At 44.5% G+C, this 24,462-nt stretch overlaps 2 protein-coding genes across 5 annotated transcripts; both read left to right on the top strand.

Annotated features, from left to right (window-relative positions):
• Positions 1-671: 671 nt before the first annotated feature.
• Positions 672-6,475, top strand: LOC106751965 (plasminogen activator inhibitor 1 RNA-binding protein-like). 3 transcript variants are annotated; one of them, XM_014633290.1, is made up of 6 exons: positions 672-1,122; positions 3,267-3,456; positions 3,651-3,836; positions 4,258-4,329; positions 4,499-5,003; positions 5,330-6,475. In XM_014633290.1, exons 1-6 carry the CDS (start codon positions 831-833, stop codon positions 5,420-5,422), a joined length of 1,338 nt encoding a protein of 445 aa, XP_014488776.1. In that variant the 5' UTR covers positions 672-830; the 3' UTR covers positions 5,423-6,475. The 3 variants fall into 3 exon arrangements, with proteins under 3 accessions (XP_014488776.1, XP_014488775.1, XP_014488777.1); XM_014633289.1 differs by having other exon boundaries at positions 673-1,122; positions 3,264-3,456; XM_014633291.1 differs by having other exon boundaries at positions 674-1,122; positions 3,264-3,420.
• A 2,222-nt stretch (positions 6,476-8,697) lies between these two features.
• LOC106751964 (plexin-B) lies at positions 8,698-23,885 on the top strand. 2 transcript variants are annotated; one of them, XM_014633287.1, is made up of 7 exons: positions 8,698-9,279; positions 10,467-11,052; positions 11,134-12,059; positions 12,290-12,693; positions 13,089-13,581; positions 14,288-18,067; positions 19,815-23,885. In XM_014633287.1, the coding sequence occupies exons 2-7, from the start codon at positions 10,662-10,664 to the stop codon at positions 19,920-19,922; spliced, it is 6,102 nt and encodes a 2,033-aa protein (XP_014488773.1). In that variant the 5' UTR covers positions 8,698-9,279; positions 10,467-10,661; the 3' UTR covers positions 19,923-23,885. The 2 variants fall into 2 exon arrangements, with proteins under 2 accessions (XP_014488773.1, XP_014488774.1); XM_014633288.1 differs by lacking the exon at positions 8,698-9,279 and adding an exon at positions 9,477-9,903.
• The last annotated feature ends 577 nt before the right edge of the window (positions 23,886-24,462 follow it).

Genomic DNA, 24,462 nt, shown 5'->3' with positions numbered 1-24,462 from the left:
AGAGAATGTTCTGTTGGGATTGGACACAGATCAATATATTTGCCTTAATAAAACCCGTAGCAGACTATGGCTGGTTTTCATATGGGGCCGATTGTTCCACCTTCGGATAAATTTACCTAACAAATAAATATTCAAAGAATATTTCCATGTGAAAATAAACTACGAGAATACAAAAAAATTATCGGTATATTGATAATTTTATTAGAGAAATATACGTTTACACGACAAAGTTAATCTGGTTTAGCAACTACCGTAGTTAGCGAACTCTTGCATTTAATTGGAGTATATTTTTAGATCTAAAAGGATGTACCAATCGGATGCAAAAGTTTATTAATTACTATGAAAAATGTTTATTACTAAATCAGATTAACGTTGCCGTGTAAACGTATAGTCACAAACACCGCTTTAAATAGCTGCATTCAGCAGAGAAGCAGCTTTGCGACTTTGGTAAAATTCGTGAATCTGATTGGCATATGCTCTTAGATTCAACCAAGATTACGAAGCATACGCCAATCAGATTCAGGAATCTTACATAGTTACAAAGCTGTTTTCTCTGCGCCGAACGTAGCCGATACAAGCCCGCTCATGAATACCGCGCCTTAATTCAGGATGAATCGTTGTTCCCGGGTGTATCATCGACGAGCTAGATGGCGCGATGTTTGCGAGACAATTATGCGGTCTCCCACCCCAACGTCCTCAAGCAAGACAACCTCGTGGTGGATTAGATTCTGGTCGGCCATTTCGCATTGAATGTCTGTGTTACACAAGGGCTCAGGAGTAGCCGTGAAACTTTCGAAGAATCCTCGTTGCTGTGAGGATACAGAGGCATCATGGAGAACGAATACACCGTTACGGTCACCAACAAGTTCTTCTTGGCCCTCAACGAGAACGAGGATCCGCTGGATGTGCTGAAGGATCGTGAACAAGAGAAAGAAGCGAAGAAGAAGGAGCGCATCTCGGAGAAGGAGAACAAGAGCAAGCAACAGCAGCAGCAACAGCAACAGCAGCAGCAGCAACAGCAGGACGGACAAAAGACCGCCAACAACAAGACGCCGAAGAACCGTGTGGTCAAGGATGCCCAGCAGCTGCCGTCCAAGGTGCAGGATGCCAAGAAGGATCAAGGTTAGTACCCGGCCATTTCGGCCAGTACGCGACTCAGCCTCGTGTTGAGGGGGTATTATGGCCGTCGACCCGCTCCCTCGCGGACCCATGTGCTCGCCGACCGTACGCTCGCTCTTCCCGCCGGTCCGCTCGCACCGCTCGCTCCCGTTCGCGCGTGTTCCCATCGATTTTCGCCACCGGCGAGACCCGCGCTGTGCGAGCCGACGTGCCGCGCGAAAGTCCCCGACACACGAGAAAGAGATCGCCGTTCCGCCGCCTCTCGCACGCTCTTCGGGGGTTTTCTAAAAATGATTCGCGCCTTTAAAAATAGGACTCTTCACGTGGCGGTCCCGCGACGGTGACTACCCGAGGCCTCGATACGGGAACGGCGGGGTGGTACGGTTAGAGACGCAAATTGTGCGCGGATAATAGAGGCTTCTCACAAGTAGCGATCGCATGACTTTTCCCCGGGGAGCCTATTCCGAACACACAGAGAATGCAAGATAAGAATGCCCTTTTAATTCCAAAAAGCCTGTTTTTTTTTTATTGTGTGAATATCAGCAAGTATAAACGTTGTGTCAATTTGGGAATCAGAAAGGCATACTTGGTATTCGACATGTGTCTAGAGTAAGACGTCAGGAACGAAGATGTGAAAAGCAAGAAATTTCGTCTAAAAAGTTATATACTTCCATTGTCCGAGAATTTGACACCGAAATCGTCAAGTTTACGTCAAATCAACTTTCACTTTTCATGTTCCCGCTTCTGAGAAAAAAATTGTACGATCGCTACCCTGTAGATAAGTTTGTTGTACGCCAGGTATAATTTCCGGCTTGGTCCTTTGTGAATCTTTCTTACAAATTTTGTGAAATTGATTCGTCTCGGGTGAATCATGAAAAGTAGAAAAACAACTCGAAACAGGTACTTCTCAGCGAGCCTTCCCTTTGCATTTATTTCTTTTAAGCTTATCAGTTCCTGAAAGGAAATCCTTATCTCTTTAATGCTCGATTGTAAGATTTTAGTTAAATGTTGTACTGACACTTTGTTTTTTTCCCTCTTCAACACTAGGTTGTACGTTTGTTTAGTTTCAAAGATGGGAGTGCAATTTAAGGCCCGTTGTTTTTCGCTGAACTGGCTGCTAACTTATATTAGTTTTCTTCTTTGTTTCACCAAATCTTAACTGTATACTTGTATTTTTTTCAAATTCTATAAGTGCACACTAGTTCAGCAAAAAACAAACAGACCTTTCTAACTCTCTTGTGAATGCACAGGTACCTAGTAACCATGTTAAATTATTCATGTTAAAGTATAGAGCAGTACATAAAGGATCTTTGATGCTCAGGGATTCTCTAAATTTCGATAGAAAATATTAATTCGAGACTTCGCAACTGCTATAACTTTGTTCCCCCGGTGCATTGTTGAAAAAGTGACAGATTATATGTTGACAGAAAGGTTGAATGTGTGAAGGATCAAGCAGTCTAAAATATCAGTTTGTTGGACAGCTTGTCTGACTTTTGTGAGATCTTGGAAACGTGCAGTCGTATAGAGATATTCAATTCACATGTTTAAAACTTGTTTTCATATATAAAATTCGACATCGGATAAATATTTACTATATAACAACATTGAATATATAAGCAAGTGGTGTAGGTGTAAACAATGAAGTGCAGATTCGCACAAGTATATGCGCTTAATCTTCTAATGATAAAGTTGGGGTCGTATCCGATTCCTGTTTCGTTCGTTTTTTATTTATAATTAATGCACAAAAATAAAAATAAATAATGAAACTTCTTCCTCTATTTGTAAGTTAAAAATATACAATAAATTTTACTAACTGATTTTAAATAATTGCAGTAAAACAATTTGAAAAACGCTTCGATGTTCTGAGAATCCACCTTGCCATTAGAGGGTGTCTTTTTTTTGTCAATCTCCTCAAGATCGCACTGGGATATTCTGGATGTGAAGTGCATCGATATTATATGTTTGGCAATTTTCTATTTTCATCTATTAATATCGAAACCAGAATATACCAGCACACATAATGCTTATGTGTGACATGATGCAATTTTATCAGAGAAATATACACATTAATCTATTCTTAATCTATAATTCTATTTGAAAGTACAAATTTTACAAATTCACGTGCTTTATATTGATATTTTTAGTAGACAAGAAACCCTCCCAGCCAAGAGTGAGCGGTGGTGACCGGAATGTGAAGTTCTCCGGCGAGTCCAGGGAGGAGCGCAATAACAGACGTAATCGCGAGGATGGTGAGAGAAATCTCCGAGGACAGGGGGAGTTCAGGCGAGGAGGACCTCCTGGGTTAGTTTCCGCGAAACAAGCAACAAATGTTATACGGTACAGTCTTGATGTTTCGACCTTTTATTTTCCAAGTATCTCGTGTAAATGCAACACACGAGAGAAGTTAAAAAAAAGCGATTAATTTTTTTTTTTTCTCCCAGCTGCTGATTACTTACCGTTATTATTTCGGAATTTTTTAGGAAACCGAGTACGATTCGCGGTAGAGTCTATTATAATAGCTTTTTTTATAGCGAGGGCCGTGAGACGCGCGAATTCCGGAATTCTAATACCGACGCTCAGCGTGGTGAATACGGCGAACGCCGTGGTCGCGGAGGTATGCGTGGTATGAGTCGCGGACGCGGAGGCCCTCGTGGACGTGGCGGTTATGATAATCGTGGCAAGCGGGAGTTTGATCGCCAGTCTGGCTCTGATAAGACGTAAGTATCTGAACATGCACTATGTTACAGCCCGTGAATAAATTGTCCCTGAGTTTGCTTAGAAATCACGCGAACTTTTCATGAAACCAATAATTCCTTGAAGAATATCTGGTGTCACAGTAAATGCCATTTCTTAACGCTTTAACGTTATCCCTATAACCCGAATATGTGCCTAATAATGACTTGTTGAATAGTTTTTAAAATCACGTTAAATAGTCACATTGAACATGCACAGACAAACAGAAGTAGTAGTCCCGGTAGAAGCACGAGCAATTATGTGTGTATATGTGTGTGCGTGTGTATCAAACTGTTATACTGTCAGTTTTGTCAAACTGTTACATTGCGCACTTTAATAATGGTTTTGACTAACACATCGTCACTCATTACGTACATAAAATGTAGTTTATTTGTCCATTAATAGTGGCATTAAACCAGTGGATAAAAAAGACGGTGCTGGCAGCCACAATTGGGGCACCCATAATGATGAAATAGAGTAAGTTACTCAAAGTACTTACCGTCTCTTTTTTGTTTTTTTTTTTCTCTCCTATCTAGATCGAGCTTTGTCTGTAGCAAGAATAGTCGGTCGTTCCTATTCTTCTACGGGAATCGGAAGAAACGTTTATCCTCGACGTTGACTCTCTACTGTCTCTTTCTTATTGTAGAGAAAGCCTTAACCAAGAAAGCCAAGATTGGAACAATGACAAGCCGGAGTCCGAGGCAACCCCGGGGACAACCGAGGTTAAGAACGGTGACGCTACCGCGGACACCGGAACTGTCGAGGAGAAACCGGTCGAGGAGGAATCGCGCGAACTCACTTTAGATGAGTGGAAGGCGCTGCGAAACAACCGAGTGAAGCCGCAGTTCAATGTGCGGAAGGCCGGCGAAGGTGAGGATCTGTCGCGCTGGAAGAAGATGTACGCGCTCGAGAGGAAGAAGGAGGGCGCTGACGACGAAGATGAGGAGGAAGAGGAGTACGACGCGGCCGTGGAGTATCCTCAGCGCGTCGGCAGGCAAAAGCGCGTGTTAGGCATTGAGATCCAGTTCAGTGATTCGCGACGTGGTTCTGGCGGTCGCGGTCGAGGTGGTCGCGGTCGCGGCGGCGATCGTGTGAACGGCCGTGGATATGGAAATCGTGGCACTCCTAGAGACGGGGACTCGCGTGGATCTGTAAGTATACGCGTTACATTGCAAGATTTACGAGAATACCGATTTTTTTTCGCTTATCGTTAACTTAGGTAAAAATGCTATTGCCTGGATACGTACTTAACTCCGGACATTCTTGTTGTTTTCTCTTGAAATACGAATGTTCAAACCTTCGATATAAAATGTATATATATTAAATATATGTATTTTATGTTTAAAGATTAGACATTCATATTTAAAAGCTAAGATAAGAAGAATTAGGTCTATGTGCATTTTTACCTTACTACCGAGATGATAAGAAATTGCGAAATGGCAGCCGAGATAAAAAAGCTTGTGTGTATGCTTTTTAGTTGCAGTCTTCACAAACCGAGCAGAGGTCACCGCGAAGCCGTCAGAATGCTCCTAAGGTGGACGATGAGCATGACTTCCCCTCTTTGGGATAGATAGTTTCGTCTATCTATTCCAGCATCTCAAGATTACCAACGTCAGCACTATGATGCATAAAGTTACACTAACTGAAAAAAAATATTACTCTATTGAGAAACTTGCGTTAGTGCGTAACATTATTATTGCATAATACAGTACACATTTACAGAAAATGAAATACGTAATGATTATAAAGCTCCTTGATTAATGTCAAAATTATATAAAGCAAGCGGGCGCAATAAGAGCCAAATTGCAGATCTAGTTTGCATATATTTGCAATAAATGCTATAAGCGCGACTAAAACTTTATTGGTTAATTTTTAAGTGTATGCGAACGTTTCGGCCGTTACTTGTGATTGTCCTCAGTTGAAGTTGCAATTACAAATAACAACCGGTTATAAGAAACAGTCATGTAACGCATTTAATACAAAGTAGAGATCATATCTTAAAATGTGCATTGTTGTTGGACATGCAAATAATCATACGAAGACAATCGATGAGAGTCTCGAGAATTCTGGAAGCGGTCTACCAATCCTGAGAGAGTATCGAGTACGATTGTTTTCTTGTCACGGTTTGTCACGGTTTCTTAGGACCAATTATTATTTATAATTTTCAATTATAATTTCGGCTGAAGATGATCACAAGAAATGGTCAAAACGTTCCGATATTGAAATATTAGCAAATAGATTATCTGCTTATAGAATTTATTGTGTAAATATACACGTATATATATATAATATATATATATATATAAAGTGGAAATAAATGTAAACCGGATTTGCTTGGCTCTTTTTATCCGCATTTGTTTTATATAATTTTGAAATACGTAATACTATTCTTAAATAAATTGTGACGCTTGAACGCGTTGTTACATATTGCTGCAGAATGGTAAATACGAAAAGTTGCACGACGTATAAACAAAAAAAAATAGGGAAAGATACGATCCTTTTTTTGTACTTGTGGGGGAGTGTTTGTCCGTAACTATTTCAGAGATGGCAGCCAGCGGATAAACAATCTGTGAAAAAAAAGAAAAACATAGTTGAAGTGAAAGTTGTTAATAACATAATGAAGACATAAAAATAGAAAGAATGATATAAAATGATGGGAAAAAAACTACAAAAGAAAGAGTGCGTTAAGGAAACGAGAGATTATGCGGACCAGCGAATGTGAACTGTTGGGGGGAGCATCAACCTCGAAATAATAGTTTCAATCTGCTTAAATCCAACTCGAAGCAATTATTGAAAGAAATAAATTTGCTGTACACAAAAGTAGAAAAGAAACAGGGCTGCGGTATCGATTTCGATTTCGATGTCGCGTCAAGGGCCTAAAGGAGGCTGAACCGCGTAAACCTGTATAAATATCTCTTTTTAGGCGTAAATTTTAAACGCACTTTTGGTTTTATAATTTTTATACGTATTTGGAAATAGTCCTTCCTCGTAACCGGCAGGTCGTTGCTTGCCATGCGTAAGAACTAAGATTTTTAAGGAAGGCATTTCTATTTAAAATCAAGACGCTAGAACGTCTTTTACTACAGATAAGTCTACTTATATAAATATAAAACTATATATATATATATATATATATATATATACTTATACATATATATATAGAAGAAAGAACCGACAACACACAATGCGATATATATTTCTCTTTCAAAAATATGTCTGAAGTGGAAATATCTCGCATAACATTAAAAGCTTTAGATATATGTACATGACACACATGCAACACACATATATACACACAGATATACACACACACGTGCGTATATATATTTACGGTAAATCGGAAACCATCTTAATATGAAAAAAAAAAAAAAAGAACAATGAGTATACACTTATGTTATTATGTTACATTTATTATTGCGTTGTCAATTCTCAGAATCTTAATCATATAAATCCACTAATATTAGTTATTTACTATAATTTGTTACAACACAGTTAAAGATAATCATCCAAAAGAATCACCCCTCCATCATAGATCGAAAAGGGATAACGGAAGGTATAAAGCTGTTTGGAGCTTAGACATATGTGTAAATAACATATTTACAATAATAAATTGTGACAATGATCACAAAGACGCTTTGAACTCGAATAACTTGACCAGTCAGCGGTAAGATTACTGTAGGCAGATTTTGTTTCTTATTCGTGCACACCTGTACAGAAAAGAAAAACGTAAGTACAAAAATATATCTTAAATGCTGCGACGAAAAGAAAAAAAAAGAAGAGAGTAGGAATCGAGTATAAGAATTAACTCCCGTCGAGATGTGTTATGCTAGTAATAAAGTTGTAAGTGTAACATTTCTTTGTAATTTCTTGTGATGCAAATAACAATAACAATCGCTCCTCGCCTGGCCAAATCTGAGACTGGTATGATTGATTCTATTCTCATATTTTTTACATTGCTCGGACGTTTCAATTTTTTTTAAATTCCCGCCAATCATCACGATGGGTACCTTGGCGGCCATTTTAGCCATTTGTTCTCAAGTTCAAGCCGCACAACGTCAAGTGTGATTTTCCAACTTATCGTCCTGTGCGGGTCGCACGTAATTTCTACATCGAACGACTAAAACGGGCACTCGACGGCCACTTCTCGTGCTGTGACGGTATCGAACATAATCATTTTTCACTACTTGTAGATGGAAATTGTTTTTCTGCTGGTACACAAAGTGCTGGCGTTTCACCGCGAGGGGGCGTTTCTTTGTTAGCAAGTGCACTACAAGGTGTTCTCAAAATCGTGTTCCTTGTTGATCCAGACAAAGATTAACAGACAACTTGAATAGTATGATCTTACCGCCAGCGACATATAAACACATGTATTGTATCGCTGATAACACAGTTTCCGTTACTCCAAACTTTAAATCTCCAAAATCCGGAGTATCCTCCGTTTCTCCGAAGTACACATTGAAATAGACCTTTATCTCAACGGAACCAGAATTGGTGTAAATCTAATCTCGCAAATGAGGAAAAAACTTGTCGTTCGACGAGTGAATTTGCGCGACGGAAATATCGTGAGACCCGCACTCTCTCCACCTATCCGATCGAGTCCTCGTACGGCCGAGGGCACGTTCGGAACATTCCGTATATACATAGGTGTACATGCGTAGACACGGGTACATAAGGCGCTGGAAGCGCGAGCGAGATGAATGAGCGTGAGATGGGAAGGTGAGAGAGAGATAGAAAGAGAATGTGTGTATGTGTGAGAGAGAGAGAGAGTGAGATACGTGCTCGGGAAGAGTGAAGTCCGGCTTGTCGGAGAAGGATCCGCGAGCGAGAGTGAGTGAGTGAGTGAGTGCGACGGGGAGAACGGTCGAGAGCGCGAGAGAGGGAGCGAGAGAGAGAGACGGAGCAGCGGCGCATGCCGTAGCCACGGCCCCCGACTCGCTCTAAACTTGTGCGCGGAGAGTAGTGCCCCGTGTCGGTCGAATTTTAATGGCGGCTGATCCCGACTCCACCGTTTGCGGTGTTGTGTTGTGAAGTGACGTTACGACGGCCGGCGCTCGCACGGCGCCGACGTATGGTATCGACGCGGCAGCGGGGCGGCGCGATCGCGTATCATCATCCGGCGGCGATTCCCGGGCGGTGCTGCTGCTGTGCTGTGCGTGCGACGACGACAACGACGGCGGCAGCGGCAGCGGTGGCCACGGCGGCAGCGGCGGTGACAGTGGCGGCGGCGGTGGCGGCCCGTTCGTGGTGGCGACCAGTAGTGGTGCCTGTCTGCGCGAACCGGGACGGATTATTCCCACGATCATCCGCGCGATTATGCCGCACGTTCGCGATGTGCCATAACGACCGCGCTGTGCGACCAGCATTCTCGCAGTGTGCATTCGTCGCAGCGTGCGAGTCCCGCCCGAGACTCCCTTTCGCGCGAGCAAGGTAAATCTTTCTTTCTCTCTTTTTCTCTGTCTCTATCTTTCTCTCTCTCTCTCTCTTCCTTTCTCTCTCTTTCTCTCTCTCTCTATATACTAGTCAGCCCGAGAGGAGCGCGCGGTGGCGGCCCTGGCGCCGCGCGTCTCGTTCGTCCGATGTGCGGTCACTCGAGAGAGCTATTGCGCGTCGCATCGAAGTCGCTCTCTCTCTCCCTTTCTCTCTGTCTGTACGCGCTCGTCGGGTTACTGCTCTCCTTTTTTCCTTTTCTTTTTCTTTCATTCGTCCCTGCCAATTTTTCCACGCGTTCATGCTCGGTTACAGTCGCGATTCGTTCATTCGTTTCGCAGCGGTCGTGTTTTGGTAGGCGGTGTATTGTGACGGGAGATATGTGAAAGGGAGAGAGGGAGAGAGAGAGAGAGAGTGAGGGGGATGTGGAGGAGACGGACGGTGGAAGGTATCCTTGCCTTTGTGCGAAGACAGTGGCCTTAGCTGTCAAGTGCAGCTACGCTCTGGTCACGCTAATGAAGGGCGGTGCGTGCTGTGCGATGCGTGTTGCCCGAAATGCGTGGAGCCATCAGCCATGAGCCTCTCGTCGCGGCGTTGTGCTTCTTTATTGTTAGGAGGTGCTCGGTGAGCCCTTATTTACGTTCTCGATGGTCGCCGACGAGAGAGAGAGAGGGGGAGAGAGAGGAAGAGAGAGAGAGAGAGAGGGGGAGAGAAAGAGAGTGAGAGAATGCGAGAAAGGGGAAAAGAGGGATTCCTCGAACGGAAACGCGACGCCGAGTGTTTCACTCGTGTCGCGCGACAGGCGCGTCTGACATTTTAATTCCGACACAACAGAATTACTCCGTGTGTGATGCTCCGATGCTCGCGAGTGATACACGGCCTTCCCTCGGTGAATCGCCGCGCGAGGGATCGTTTCTGTATCACACTTCTCAAAGTCGTCTTCTGAGAAATTTCACGCAATAGGCCGTATTATTTACTCGAGTTGGTTACTTAATTTTCAAAGTAGCGACGAGAGAGGAGATTAGAGACGTGAATACAGTCTCGAGTAACAATGAGGTTTAACGTGATGAGACTCGTGGAGCAGCGCCGGGATAAATATGCGGGGCCGTGTGTGAGTGCGCGTGTATGTGTGCGCGCGAGGTTTTTGGGCATTTCCAAGTGATTAATCGGTTTGTGACATGTTTCAGGGGTACCGGACAATGATCGACATGTCGGTGCCTGGACTCGAACATAGCTGGTAGTACTGCGTTAACACTGGCTCGCTACCAGCAGGGCACACACCCTGACCGTACCTTTTGCATTTCCTACCCTAGACCTGCATACGCACTGACGCACACGCTAAGCGTGTGCGCACGTGCACTGTCGGCTGCCGCGTACACACCATGAAATTCCTGGGACTTGCGTCATCTCCCAAATCATCCGCAGTGACGTCCCCACAAGCGCTGCTGCCGCTCTACCATCGATTCTCCCTCTCATCCATGTCCATTGCCATATGGTTCCTGGTCATACTGGCAACTGCAGCGATAGACACCCCCGCCAGCACTGTCCCACCGATACAAGACAATAGATCTCCTCATATAGTGGCGCAGTTCCCTACAGGGAATGAACAGCGATACGGACATTTCCCCTTGGACGCCAACACAACGAGGGAGGGGGTGCTGAAGTTCAATCACCTTGCCATAGATCCTTCTACGGGTAGGCTCTATGCAGGGGCGATCAACCGGCTCTTTCAGCTCGACTCGAGCCTCAAGCTGGAAGAATATGTCTCGACAGGTTGGTTCTCCTCTCCTCGGGTTCCTTCGGGTTTCTCAGTGTCGTAACGAGAGCCGAGTGGTAATCGATTTCTTATTTCAGGACCAAGACTGGATAATCCTCAGTGTCATGCAACAGGTTGCATGTCGAGGGAGATAACAACCTCTCTGATGGATAATGTGAACAAACTGCTGATCGCCGATCTCGAGTCGCAGACGATAGTCGCCTGTGGCTCCCTTCTCCAAGGTGCTTGCGAAAAGTACAAAATGTCCAACATATCCATTAAACCGGAATTCATGCCGCTCAGCGTCGCCGCGAACGACGAGAACTCCTCCACGTACGCCTTCATCGGGCCCGAGAAGTACAATCCGTGGGGGCAGACGAACATACTCTACGTCGGCACGACCTTCACCAACAAAGGGGATTACCGTCACGACGTGCCGGCTATCTCCAGCAGGAATCTCGATTCCCTGGAATTCGCCGAGTACACGTTCAACAAGCAGTCGATCGTCTACATCGACGTCAAGTATCGGGATCACTTCCTGGTGAAATACGTGTACGGCTTCAACGCGAGCGACTACGCGTACTTCGTCCTCGTGCAGAAGCAGTCGTACTTGCCCGAGCAAGAGGAGTTGGGCTACATCTCCAGGCTGGCGCGCAGCTGCATAAGCGATCCGAACTACGACAGCTACACGGAGGTGACGCTGCAGTGCACGGTCGACACGGGGGACGGGAAGCAGCACTACTACAACTTGGTGCAGGACGCGAAGGTCGCGGCTGCCGGCAGCGATTTGGCCATGCAGCTCGGCATCTCCGTCGGCGACCCCATATTCGTCTCAGTGTTCTCGCCCAGCAGGGGCATCACCAACGAACCATTGTCGCGCTCGGCGGTCTGCGTCTACAGTCTGCAGGACATCGAGACCAAGTTCAACGAAAACATCCACATGTGTTTCAACGGCAGCATCAAGTACCGGAACATGGGCTACGTCAGTGGCCCTATACAAGATGGGAAGTGCCCGACCGCTGGTGTAAGTAAATGGCGATTAAATTGGTGTAAGCGTAGTAAGTATGTAAGCGTAATCGGATATTTCAGACCGTCTTAAGCTTGTCTTCATATACTGTGTGGTTCATTGAAGCCAATCTGAGGTGTAAAGATAAACTTAAGACGATCTTAAATGTAAGATTTGACTATGAATACCGATCGCGTAAATTCGAGACCAGACCTCTGTCATATCGCTCGTTATTTTCCGCCACACAGACCACAGGGAATATCCTGAACTTCTGCGAGGTCGGGCTCAAGATTTCAGGCGTATCGCCGATCACGGGCCAAGCTATCCTACATTTCCCCGACACGTTTATCACCTCGGTGGCGGTCGCCAACACCGAGAGCCACACCGTGGCGTTCTTCGGCACGAACGACGGTGTCCTCAAGAAGGTTTTATTGTCCGGGACCGAAGCGTTTGTTTACGAGAGCGTCACGATTGACAAGGGACGAAAGTTACTGCCGGACACGCTGATCTCACCCGATGGCGAATATATCTACGTATTGTCTACTTCGAAAATATCGAAAGTCAAAGTGGAACATTGCAGTGGTTACACCAATTGCAGCAGCTGCCTCGACGCGAAGGACCCTTACTGTGGTTGGTGCTCTCTGGAGAAGAGGTAAATGGGATGCATTTTCGGGATATTTGCATTGTTTTACTTTCAAGTTTCATCAAGACGTTAACAGCGTCATTAATATGCTACTGATAAAATAATATAATAGAAGGTTGTCGTAAATTTGGAAAACCGGGAGACTCATGGAAATTTAAATCGATCAGGGAAAACCTGGAGAAAGATATAAAAGAGCCTGGAATTTCCATTGTCGTTTAGAAAATATGGAAAAGCCGGAAGATTTTACAATTATTTTCTGTGGCAATTCTATATAAGATACATAATATATATATATATATATATATGTACATGTATGTACTGGATATAATATATAGTATATAGGAGAATATTACATATTTATAATAATATATATAATAGTATAATCTTTGTCTCACATTACACAGATGTACGGTGAGAGGAGACTGTCAGAAAGCGAGTCACAGCAGCCCGCGATGGCTGTCGTTAGGCACGGGTCAACAGTGCATCGATTTTGAGCAAGTTCTACCCGATCGCATGCCCATTAATCAGATGACTACGGTGCAGTTAACAATTAGAACTCTGCCCGAGTTGCCGGCGGGCGCTAATTACAAATGCGTTTTTGGCAACGCCGAGCCGATAGACGCGCTGATGACCGGCTTCGGACTGTCCTGTCCTACACCACCGGTCATGGAAAGACCCAGCATACCCGAGGGTGTCGATCACGCGCTCGTGCCGTTGTCCGTGCGCTCGAGCGAAACCAACAAGGATTTCGTCTCGCGCAACTTCGCGTTCTTCGATTGTTCGAGGCACACCGTATGCACCGAGTGCGTCAAGTCGCAGTGGGCGTGCAGCTGGTGCGTCTACGACAACAAGTGCACCCACAACACCAGCTGTCAGGGTATTATATCAGGGGAAAATGTAAGTGTTGTACGAATCTATTTAATTCGACGCGAAATTTCTATCTTTTCACATAATTAAGTCACATTTTATTTACATAAATCACGAATCTATTCACATAAACGCAATATTGAACATAAAGTGTCGCGTACGAATTTAGTTTTATTATCATTGCTATTATTATCGAAGCGGTGTTTCTATAATGAAAATTTAAGGCGTAAGACTTAAGTTTTAAAGGGTCGTCTACAGTAACAGTAAAATATGCAGTAAGACGTGAGCTGATAGACCAATTGGATTCATACAAAAATAAATCAACTGTGATTGGTCAATTAGCTTACCGCATACTTTACAGCTACTGTAGACGGTCCTTAAACTTTAAGCCGTAAGAAATTTGACTAATCACAGTCAAATATGAGAAGAATAATCGATTGTGATTAGTTAATTTCTTACCGTTTAAGGGTTAGGAACTCAGTCTTACGCTTCAAATGTTCACTGTAGACGCCGCTTAAAACGTTATTAAGGGATAAAACTTCCAAACATAAAGATTACAAGTACGTTTATATTTATAAAAATATGATGTCCGTATTTTTTTTTTAAAGAAATGACATACACATTTGTAGGACACAATTGTCTCATATACACACACAAATAAGAACGTAAACAATTAAATATCAATGACGACGTTTTTGCCACAATTATACGATAACGAGTGTTCCTCTTTTTCCAGCAAAATCAAGCCAATCTAGCTGCACACGGCGCGCAGTACTGTCCGCGCTTCATGGAGCGCAAGGAGTCACTGATGTTACCGAACAGCGTGCCCAAGGAGATCGTGCTCGAGGTGGAGAACCTGCCGCATCCGCAGGTAGGCCACAGCGGGTTCCAGTGCATCGTCAGCATCGAGGGCGCCAATCTGAAGGTGCAAGCGCGCGTGGACAGCAGCCGCTTCATAGTGTGCGACAAGACCGTCTACTCGTACGAGGCGGTCACCGGGGAGTACGAGGCCGAGGTGACGGTCGTCTGGAACACTAATCACCACGTGGACAAGACGACGATCACTCTGTACAAGTGCGAGGTGCTCGGCTCGCATCGCGAGCACGCGGACTGTTCCCTGTGCGTGACGCGGGACGCTCGTTTCGAGTGCACTTGGTGCGGGAACAGTTGCGTGTACAGGCACTCGTGCCTGCAGTCGCCGTTCGCCGAGTGCCCGAAGCCCAGGATAGACATGATCAAGCCTCTGAGCGGGCCGATCGAGGGCGGCACGCTGGTGACGATCGAGGGCAGTAACCTCGGGCTGAAGGAGAACGACGTGGACGGTAAGATACACATCGGCAACACACCATGCACCTTGGTGGACTACGAGGTGTCGGTGCGCATAGTCTGTCGCACCGGCCGGCACGAGGCCACGGACGCGGCCTCCGTCGTCGTCGGAAATGACGCCGGCTACACGGAAAGCGCGGTGCTGTTCAACTACAAGGACATACGTCTATCGGGGGTGCATCCGTCGGTCGGGCCGCAAAGCGGCGGCACGCAATTGGCCATCACCGGTAAGTACTTGAACATCGGCAGCACCATCTCGGCGTACCTGGACGAGTTGCCGTGCCACGTGAACGCGACCCAGGCGAGCAGCACGAGGCTGACCTGCGTGACCAGCAAGTCGGGCCACGTTAGGCGGATTCACCGGCTAACCCTGAGCATCGACGGCGCGAACCGCACCCTCGTGGGCAACCCGTACAATTACACCCACGACCCGACCATCATGGAGATCAAGCCGTTGCGAAGCTTCGCCTCGGGCGGCCGCATGATCACCGTGCACGGCACGAACCTGGACACCATCCTGAAGCCGGAGATGGAGGTTTACTTCGACAACGAGCCGTTGCCGGTGAACAGGACCGTCTGCGCCGTCTTGAATCCGACGCAAATGGAGTGCCCGAGCCCGAGCGTCGCCAAGAGGTTCACGTCGATCCGGCGCAGCGAGCGTTCGGTGGTCAACACCCAGGCGCCCCAGTCGTTGAGGCTGAAGGAGTCCCAGCTGTCTCTCAAGATCGCCTTCATCATGGACAACGTGGAGAGCGTGCGCGACCTGGAGAAGCACTTCCAGAGCCTGCGCAACCGGCTGCTCTACGTGGACGATCCAAAGTTCTTCCCGTTTCCGCGCAGCATCAAGCTGTACAAGGGCGACACCTTGGTGATCGAGGGCGAGAATCTGAATTACGCGAGCGACGAGTCCGACGTGAACGTCACCGTCGGCGCCATGCCCTGCAACGTCACCTCGCTCGCGCTCACGCAGCTCGTGTGCACGCCGCCGGACCAGCAGCCCGCCGACACGGACGAGCTCGGGATCAAGACCGAGAGCGGATTGCCGTTGGTGGTGGTGCGGGTCGGCCGCAGCCTGCGTTTCCCCATCGGCTACCTGCGCTACGAGGTCATCAAGTCCTACCCGATCCCGCCGGAAGCGATCGCGGGCATCGCCGCCGGCACCTTCGGCCTCATATTCCTCTTCGTGCTGGTGCTGGTGATCTACCGGCGGAAGAGCACCCAGGCGGAGCGGGAGTACAAGCGGATACAGATACAGATGGACACGCTCGAGAGCAACGTGCGGATGGAGTGCAAGCAGGCGTTCGCGGAGCTGCAGACCGACATGACCGACCTGACAGCGGACCTGGAGTCGTCCGGCATACCCACCCTGGACCACAAGAGCTACATCATGAAGGTCTTTTTCCCCGGCGTGATAGACCACCCGATACTGAACGACCCGCGCTCGCGCAGCAACGTCTCGCGGACTAACTACGACGCGGCGATGATACAGTTCGAGCAGCTCGTCAACAACAAGTATTTCGTGCTGACCTTCATCGAGACCTTGGAGGCGCAGAAGGACTTTAACATCAGGGACAAGGTGAACGTCGCCTCCTTACTCATGGTCGTTCTGATGGGTAAGATGGAGTACGCCACCGACATACTCATGAATCTCTTGCTGAGACTGATCGACAAAGCGGTGAACACGAAGCACCCGCAGCTCATGCTGAGGAGAACGGAATCCGTGGTGGAGAAGATGCTGACGAATTGGATGGCGCTCTGCATGTACAACTACCTGAAGGATTACGCCGGTTCGTCGCTATTCCTACTGTTCAAGGCGATCAAGCATCAGATAGAGAAGGGGCCGGTGGACGTGATAACGCACGACGCCAGATACTCGCTCTCGGAGGAGAGGCTCCTGCGGGAGCAGATCGAGCACACGATCGTCACGCTGCACGTCGTGCAGGACGATCTCGACGAGAAGATACAGTGCAAGGTCCTAGATTGTGATACGATTAGCCAGGTGAAGTCGAAAATCCTCGACGCGCTGTACAAGAATACCCCGTTTTCGGTCAGGCCGTCCGTACACGACGTCGATCTGGAGTGGAGGCACGGTCGGGGCGGTCACCTGACTCTGCAGGACGAGGACCTCACGACCAAGTGCTGCGGCGAGTGGAAGAAGATCAACACGTTGGCGCATTACGGCGTGAAGGAGTCCGCGGTGATGTCGCTGATACCCCGGCAGAACGACGGCTTCTCCGTCGCCTGCAAGCCGCCCTGCCACAACTGCAAGCCCTCGCATTATCATCACCAGCAGCAACAGCAGCAGCAGCCGGTCCACCACCATCACCCGCACCACCATCACCTACATCGACACTCGAATCACTGTTCGTCCACGCATCTTCCATCCACGCCCAATCACGGCTTGATCAGTCCTGTGATGTACAATCATCCCGTGAGCGGCCTGTATTACGACTCCCAGCACTCGCCGCCGATCATCACGGCGAACGGCGACGTCGAGAGCGGTCACGGCGGCAATCAGCGATTGTACCACTTGGTAAGGCCGATCGAGGAGGTGCACTACCCGCCTGGCTTGGGCTTCACCGGTAGCAGCAAGCATCATCATCATCCCGAGCGTACGCACAAGGCGATCCCGGAGATCTTTCTCACGCGACTGCTCTCGACGAAGGGCACCGTGCAGAAGTTCGTCGACGATTTCTTGAACACCATACTGACCGCCAACGAGGCGCTGCCGAGCGCGGTAAAGTGGCTGTTCGATCTCCTGGACGAGGCGGCGAAGCAGCAGGGCATCGTCGACCCGGAGGTGCCGCACGCCTGGAAGTCCAACAGCCTGCCGCTACGGTTCTGGGTTAACTTCATCAAGAACCCGGACTTCATGTTCGACATCAACAAGTCCACCACGGTAGACTCGAGTCTGTCCGTGATCGCGCAGACCTTCATGGACTCGTGCTCGATGACGGAACACAGACTCGGCAAGGACTCGCCGTCTAACAAGCTGCTCTTCGCCAAGGACATTCCGCATTATCGCGAGAAAGTCGGCCGATTCTACACGGACGTGCAGAGACTGCCGCAGATCACCGATCAGGAAATGTCCAGTGCCATGCAGCAGTTGAGCGCGTCCCACGCCAACGAGTTCGACGTAATCGCGGCGCTGAAGGAGCTCTACATCTATGTCAGCAAGTATTACGAACAAGTGAGTCGTCCATTTGTCTCTTCCTCACTTCCCTCCCCCCGGGCGGAGATTTTGGGAGCGTCCTTTCAATTTTCTCTCTGCACGCTTACGAACCACCAGGGTGTCTACCAGCTGGAACAATTCTCGGGGAATGTGTTTGTTTACGGAAAAATCAATTTTATTGGAAATCAGAGAATTTTTAACGATGCGCAATTATCGCGTATTATCGCGTTATTTATAGACAAATATTTAATCCCCCCCCCCCCGAACTAGGTTGTACATTTATTGTTAGAATGAGACAAACATATAACTTAGCGCTGAAGAGGAATATTAATTTTATTTTATCAATTATTTTGTTAGTAACTTTTGAAAATAAAATTTGAAAATTTTAATGTGCAATATAAAATATTTATTCTTTAGAATTGTTACAGTTTTCTCCAAGATATTTTAAATTTAACCAAAAGATCGAGTGATTCCTAATTTTATTTTACGATTGATAAACTTGTATGAGTGGGAAATATAAAGGACTTTACAATAAATATATGTTCATTTGCGAGATATATTTAAAAATACTGTCATCTTATTTGGAATTTTTGACAAATTGCCTGGAAAATCAGAGAATTCTGTGGAAATTTTTTTCAAGTTTGAATAGATACCTTGAAACGGCTCACTAGCCGTACTACGTAATTCAGCAGGTTCATGCAAAAATTCGTCATTTTTGTTTGTCAGTTTTTCTCAGAAACTTCAGTATTTCCACGAGCGCGGGGTCATACAACTATCGGAGATATTATTGTGAAAGATGATGCATACTTAAAATTGATTGTTCGTATTTTTAAATAAATAAATAGTACATGTATATTTTGATCTCAAATTAAATTAACGGGATTAACTTTGCATCGACCTGATAGCTTTAATAAATTGAAGGCCATGTTATTTATTCGAGGCTCTATTGATCGAAAGGTCTTTAAATTGCATCTTTTTATCATAGTTTGAATATTTTATTTTTTCTTTTGATTCTTATTCTTTAGTAGTTAACAAACAAACTAGTTTGCTTCAACGGAAAACCCGTAATTTTTCATTTATTTCTTTTTGTTTAAGGAAAAGATTTCGGATGTCCCAACATCTTGGAAATATATTGCAATGTAGCTTAAGTGGATTCACGTATTGTTTTATATTTTATTTTAAACGTGTTTGAAGAAATATAAAGATTTAATTTATTTTTCCTTGAAAAGTTTTGCAATATTTTTTAAGTATCTAAATATGTATCTAAAACTGAGTCTATATTGTTTTATTAATATTTTAAATTTCATATATCATATAATTTTTTCGTTTTCCCCAACATTCAAATTTTACTCTTTATTGACTCTCACTGTAAAGCCAGTGTTTTAAATCTTTTAGAAGAATGATACGATAGACAATTTAATTTTCAACGTGCAAATTATTTGAAAAGGACTCACTTTTTACTCACTTCTTTCTTTAAATTGAGTCACTCACTATTTTCTTACTTTCTCAAAAAACTCACTTTTCTCGCCAATTTTAACAGCCAAAACGCTCCCATGCTTGTGCTCTGTGTAAACGTCTCTTGATCACCGTAGCGTTAAAATTTTCCATTATCGTCTTACTTCCGTGCACTCTCGAGAGGAATTTTCCCAAAGCTCGTAATAAATTTACCCGTCTATCTATCTTTTTCCCCGCGCATTTTCACGCCACGTCACTTACGCGCGCGAGTTACGACACTTTACCCGTCCTCACGTGAGATTCTTTTCAGATCCTAGAGGCCTTGGAGACAGATGCGGGCTGTCGCAAACTACACCTAGCTCATAGACTAGAAAATGTAGCGTGCACGCTCGAGGGAGAAGAGACCAGTGCCTGCTGACATACCCTCCTCACTTCCATCCCAGGACCCGTCAACCTCTCCAGAAACACTGACTAGTGCCTCCACTTCATGCATCAGATACACCTCGTTACATATGTACAAATATACACATACACACCATGTGAATAACAACGCCGTAAAATACACGCGATTTCGTTAGGGCTAGTCAGGCGATAGGTCACGGGATTAGACAGTCCTCGTGGTTAGTATTTACGTCTTTACGTGTTGGCCATACCGAAATACGCTTGTAAACATGTATGGATATTGGTAGGCAATGTACGCGTCTCTGATCCTTAAATTATCACGCTAGACAAACGCCTGTTGAATCTCTGTCTCTAGAAAACGAAGTATTTATATATATATGTATGTGTGTGTATATAGATAGATACATCTCTATCTATATATCTGTAACGCGAATCTCGCTACTAAAGTGGAGTGAATCTCGAACGTAGGGTATCTCGCGGACGATTTATTGTTATCGTAGTGTAAGTAAGCTATTAAGTTGTCTTGTAGGTATTAAATTATTTCGATTCTCTCTCTCTCTCTCTCTCTCTCTCTCTCTCTCTCGCGCTACGTTCTTACTTCTCTTCTTCTATTATCACGACGTTGTTTGCGTGTACAACGTCGTCGCGTTTCTTTGTCGAGTCTTGTTTGAGGATCTGAGACGTGGATCGGTGCAAATACTTATTAGGGAAGAAATTTAAAGTGTAAATTTTACGGCCGATCTGATATCTATACGTGTGTACGTAAATACGGAGGATACATGCATAAAGTAAAAAGTAACATGTCTCTAATGGTAAGTGAAAGAAAAAAGAAAAAAGCCATAGTGTCCACCAGACTGTCTGTACGGGCAACGTACGGCAGCGAGTAGTCTGTGATCCGAGCACGAGTGGCTATGCCTACTATCTTCATTATGATATATATATATATATATATATAATTATTAATATGTTATATATATATACATGAAAAAAAAGTATATATAAAGCAAAGAATCATGCAACACACCTCCACGGATTGTAGTGAGCTAGTTAGAGAGGGACTATATATGTATTATAAGTTGGGTAGGGGGGAGGGGGCTCCGCGCACCCTCTTCAGAGACAGAGTAAGAGATAATATTAAATTAAGGCAATTAAGAGTAACGTTGGGAGAAAATTTAAGAGTTAAAAGAAATTATAAGAGCAGCTCAGTCTACTCTAGGCCTATCTACGTATGTCGTGTGTATGCTCGTAAGGAAATTACTACGCTACATAAGGAAATTACTTCTCCTTATTTTTTTTTTTTATTTTTTATCCTTTACATCTCGCTTCTCTCTGAGTCTCTCTATATCCGCTATACACAGTAGTTTACGAAATGCTGTTGCTATTACATTAGAGGAGCCACTTTGTGGAGCATTTAATAACTTTGTGCAGCATCTAATACCTTTGTCTTCGTATTATACGCATTATTATTATTATTATTATTATTATTATTATTATATTACGTTATCACACCGGTTATTATTATTATTATTTCTATTGTCTATATACATATAATTATTATTAATACTGCCTATTGATTATGGTTATTACTATGTTGTTAGAAGTAAACGCAGAATGGATCTTTTTTTTTGCCGGCGCGAGAATATTATAGACTGTTCGGATTACGCTGAAGAAAGGGGAGCGATGACGAGTTTCGTATATTCGTCGAGGTATATTCTGGCCGAAATTTGTGTGCTATTATTATTATTAATAATATTAATAATGCAATAGGTAATAATTGCAATAGGTAGTACGCAGACACTCGTCGTGGCACAACGACACGCAGTATTCCTTGAAGTAACTTATGTACTTTTAGTTAACATAAGACTGGCGGAACTTTTTTTTTTATAACTCGCATTTATATTTTTTTCCCCTTTTTTTTTTTCTTTTACGAACAAGACGTTGGCAACTTATTTACGTTGCATAAGACCGACGAAGAAATTCGTGAACGTTTATATTTGGCACGCACTGCCAAGATTTTTCCGTGCATTTTTACGAGCTGTAGATCCGTTGAGTCAATAGACTCCGCTCGTCGTTCAATTGAGAGGTGACTGCCGATGAGAATGGATGAATTATTTGACGTAGGTCCAGGGAGGCTGGAGACGTGCTCATACTCTTGTACTTAATGCTAAACGCTACATCGTGTTATTTCAATTATAATTCCAGGTCTCCAGGCTCCCGAATCACGATCAGTAACCTATGTATCTCTCTCTTTCTCTTTCTCTCTCTTTCTCTCTCTCTCTCTCTCTCTGTCTCTCTATTGTATGTATATCGTATTTATTTATATTACGAGGAACAAACTGTAACGCGAATGTACGTCAATCTGTGCTGCGTAAAAAGTTTTTACACTCTGTCATGTATACGTCTTTGTATCGAATTGTATAAATATCTCTTTGTATGTATGTTGTTTTCGTGCAAGTATGTCTCTCGGTATATGTGCCATCTGTCTCGACGCGGTGGGAGATTTGTTCGCTTTAGTGATTTGAATTCTCAAAATAGACGCGCGGACGCGCGATACAGTTCCTTTCTATTGTCGGTTTCTCACGTCGATCGATATTTAACGCAATTGTCGCGCCGCGCGAGTTACGTCTCTCACCTGAGTGTATACCGCGTATTTTTCGCGAGCAATAACGTAACTCGAGTCATTTTGAATAACTCTTGAATCTCTCGCAATATATGTCACAAAAATACATACATACACATATATATATATGAGATATACATAACACATGGTGTGTTTCATGGTACTAATTTATACATATTATTTATACGTGTATTTATATATATATATATGTATTACATACCCGTATGTGTGTGTATACATCTATATCATATATATGCGAATAATACATATGTATGAACTGATAGCATGAAACCCGAAACCGCATGTCTCTCCGGAACGACCGAAATACCAACTTCCGCCTCGGTGTCGTCGGTTAACGGCTTATCGTGAAACGGAGAGGTCCGCCCGAATAGTTGGCAATGCGTCAAGTGTTATCAATTCTTCAATTAAATCTCTTCGATACAGGGCAGAACTTGCCTCTCTTATAGAGCGAACAAATTGAATACCGCTTGATACAGTCTTCCCTGAATGAGATTAATCGAGAATTTCGTTGGTAACAGGACTTTCATATTGATTATTACTGCGACACTTTGTATGTATTTTTTTTTTATACGTGTGAACTTTTTACACGCGCACAACCTCTCGTTCTCGCAAAGGCGCACCGCGTTTTTTCGTCCACGAATTCTCGATACTCTGACTCGTACATAACAATACTTATGTATATATCTTATCCGCAAGATATACAATTATATTTCCGAGATTCGGTGTGTGTGTGTGTGTACGAAAAGGGAAAAAAAGCCGAAGCACACTCGCAATGAAGCTTTCCATAACGAATTTCGAAATCCGAGAATGTCCGAATGTCGAAAATCGAAATTCGCGTACAGGATAACGAAAGTATTATCATATCTGCGTGTAATCGCGTGGCGATGAACGAGACAAGGATAGTAAATGCAGTCCTGTCTCGCTCGTCCTGTGTTGAAAGTATACACCTCCCCGGTTCTTTTTACAACGCTCTAACGATGTAAGTTATGCGACGCATTCTTATTTAATAAAGACGGAAATGTATGAGAGATAAACGTGTACAGGTGTAAGCATGTGTAGCGCATGAAAGAAAGGGAGAAAGAAAGAAAGAACGAAAGACAGAATGAAAGAAAGAAAGAAGAAAATCATCGCAGCCGCGACGAGCGATCGGTAATCGCGACTCGTGACGTCGCAAACGACTCAATCGACACAAGCACTGCCGTTATTGTTGTTTCAGAACTTGTGAAGAGAATACAACGATAGATAAATTGTCCTAGCACTGAGTCCTACAACACTCGAGACAACAAACGTCCTTTCGTGAGTTCAAAGTATAAACTGAATATAGAAGTACCTCGCGCACACCTTGATTTTCTCTTTTTATTGTCACTGCCATGTTTCGCATTTAAAAAGCCAGAGGCCATCACCGAGCCATTAAATTGTTGCAACAAGCGTTTTTAATATACAGAATAGATACTTTGTACGTTTCTTCCCCCCCCTCCCCGCGGAATATAGAATGAGAGGGGAGAAAAAGAAAGAGAAACTTTATGAAACGGCCGTTATACGTAAAAAAAGCTATACATATATAAATATAAATATATAAATATATATATTTAACTTTATCTCTCTCTCTCTCTCTCTCTCTCGTGTTCTATTCGCACGTTTGTCGCGCTGAGATGCGATCGTCTGTAACTCGTAAGTTTCGTGCATACGACACATTATGTATGTATAACTAAAGTAAAAGCCAGAGAGAGAGAGGAGAACTCAAGAGCGGGGCGCGTTTTTAGCGCGAAATGTGCGGCGAGAATACGGTCGTAATAACGTTTCTTACGTCTGAACAATTACACCTTACCGTACAGATTGACGTACATATGGAATCACGCACGTGCGCACATATTCATAAACATATATATATATATATATATATATATATATATAT

This window comes from Dinoponera quadriceps, unplaced genomic scaffold (genome assembly GCF_001313825.1).
Source record: "Dinoponera quadriceps isolate SergipeBrazil2010 unplaced genomic scaffold, ASM131382v1 scaffold426, whole genome shotgun sequence".
In the NCBI taxonomy this organism is placed as follows: domain Eukaryota; kingdom Metazoa; phylum Arthropoda; class Insecta; order Hymenoptera; family Formicidae; genus Dinoponera; species Dinoponera quadriceps.
This window is presented reverse-complemented; position numbering and strand designations above follow the sequence as displayed.

Excerpts from the sequence above, each read along its gene's own strand:
- LOC106751965 (XM_014633289.1), top strand. The coding sequence starts at position 831 with ATGGAGAACGAATACACCGTTACGGTCACCAACAAGTTCTTCTTGGCC. Across the intron at positions 1,123-3,263 it reads GGATGCCAAGAAGGATCAAG|TAGACAAGAAACCCTCCCAG; the intron begins GTTAGTACCCGG and ends TGATATTTTTAG. Across the intron at positions 4,330-4,498 it reads ACCCATAATGATGAAATAGA|AGAAAGCCTTAACCAAGAAA; the intron begins GTAAGTTACTCA and ends TTCTTATTGTAG.
- LOC106751964 (XM_014633287.1), top strand. The coding sequence starts at position 10,662 with ATGAAATTCCTGGGACTTGCGTCATCTCCCAAATCATCCGCAGTGACG. Across the intron at positions 11,053-11,133 it reads GGAAGAATATGTCTCGACAG|GACCAAGACTGGATAATCCT; the intron begins GTTGGTTCTCCT and ends TTCTTATTTCAG. Across the intron at positions 13,582-14,287 it reads GTATTATATCAGGGGAAAAT|CAAAATCAAGCCAATCTAGC; the intron begins GTAAGTGTTGTA and ends CTCTTTTTCCAG.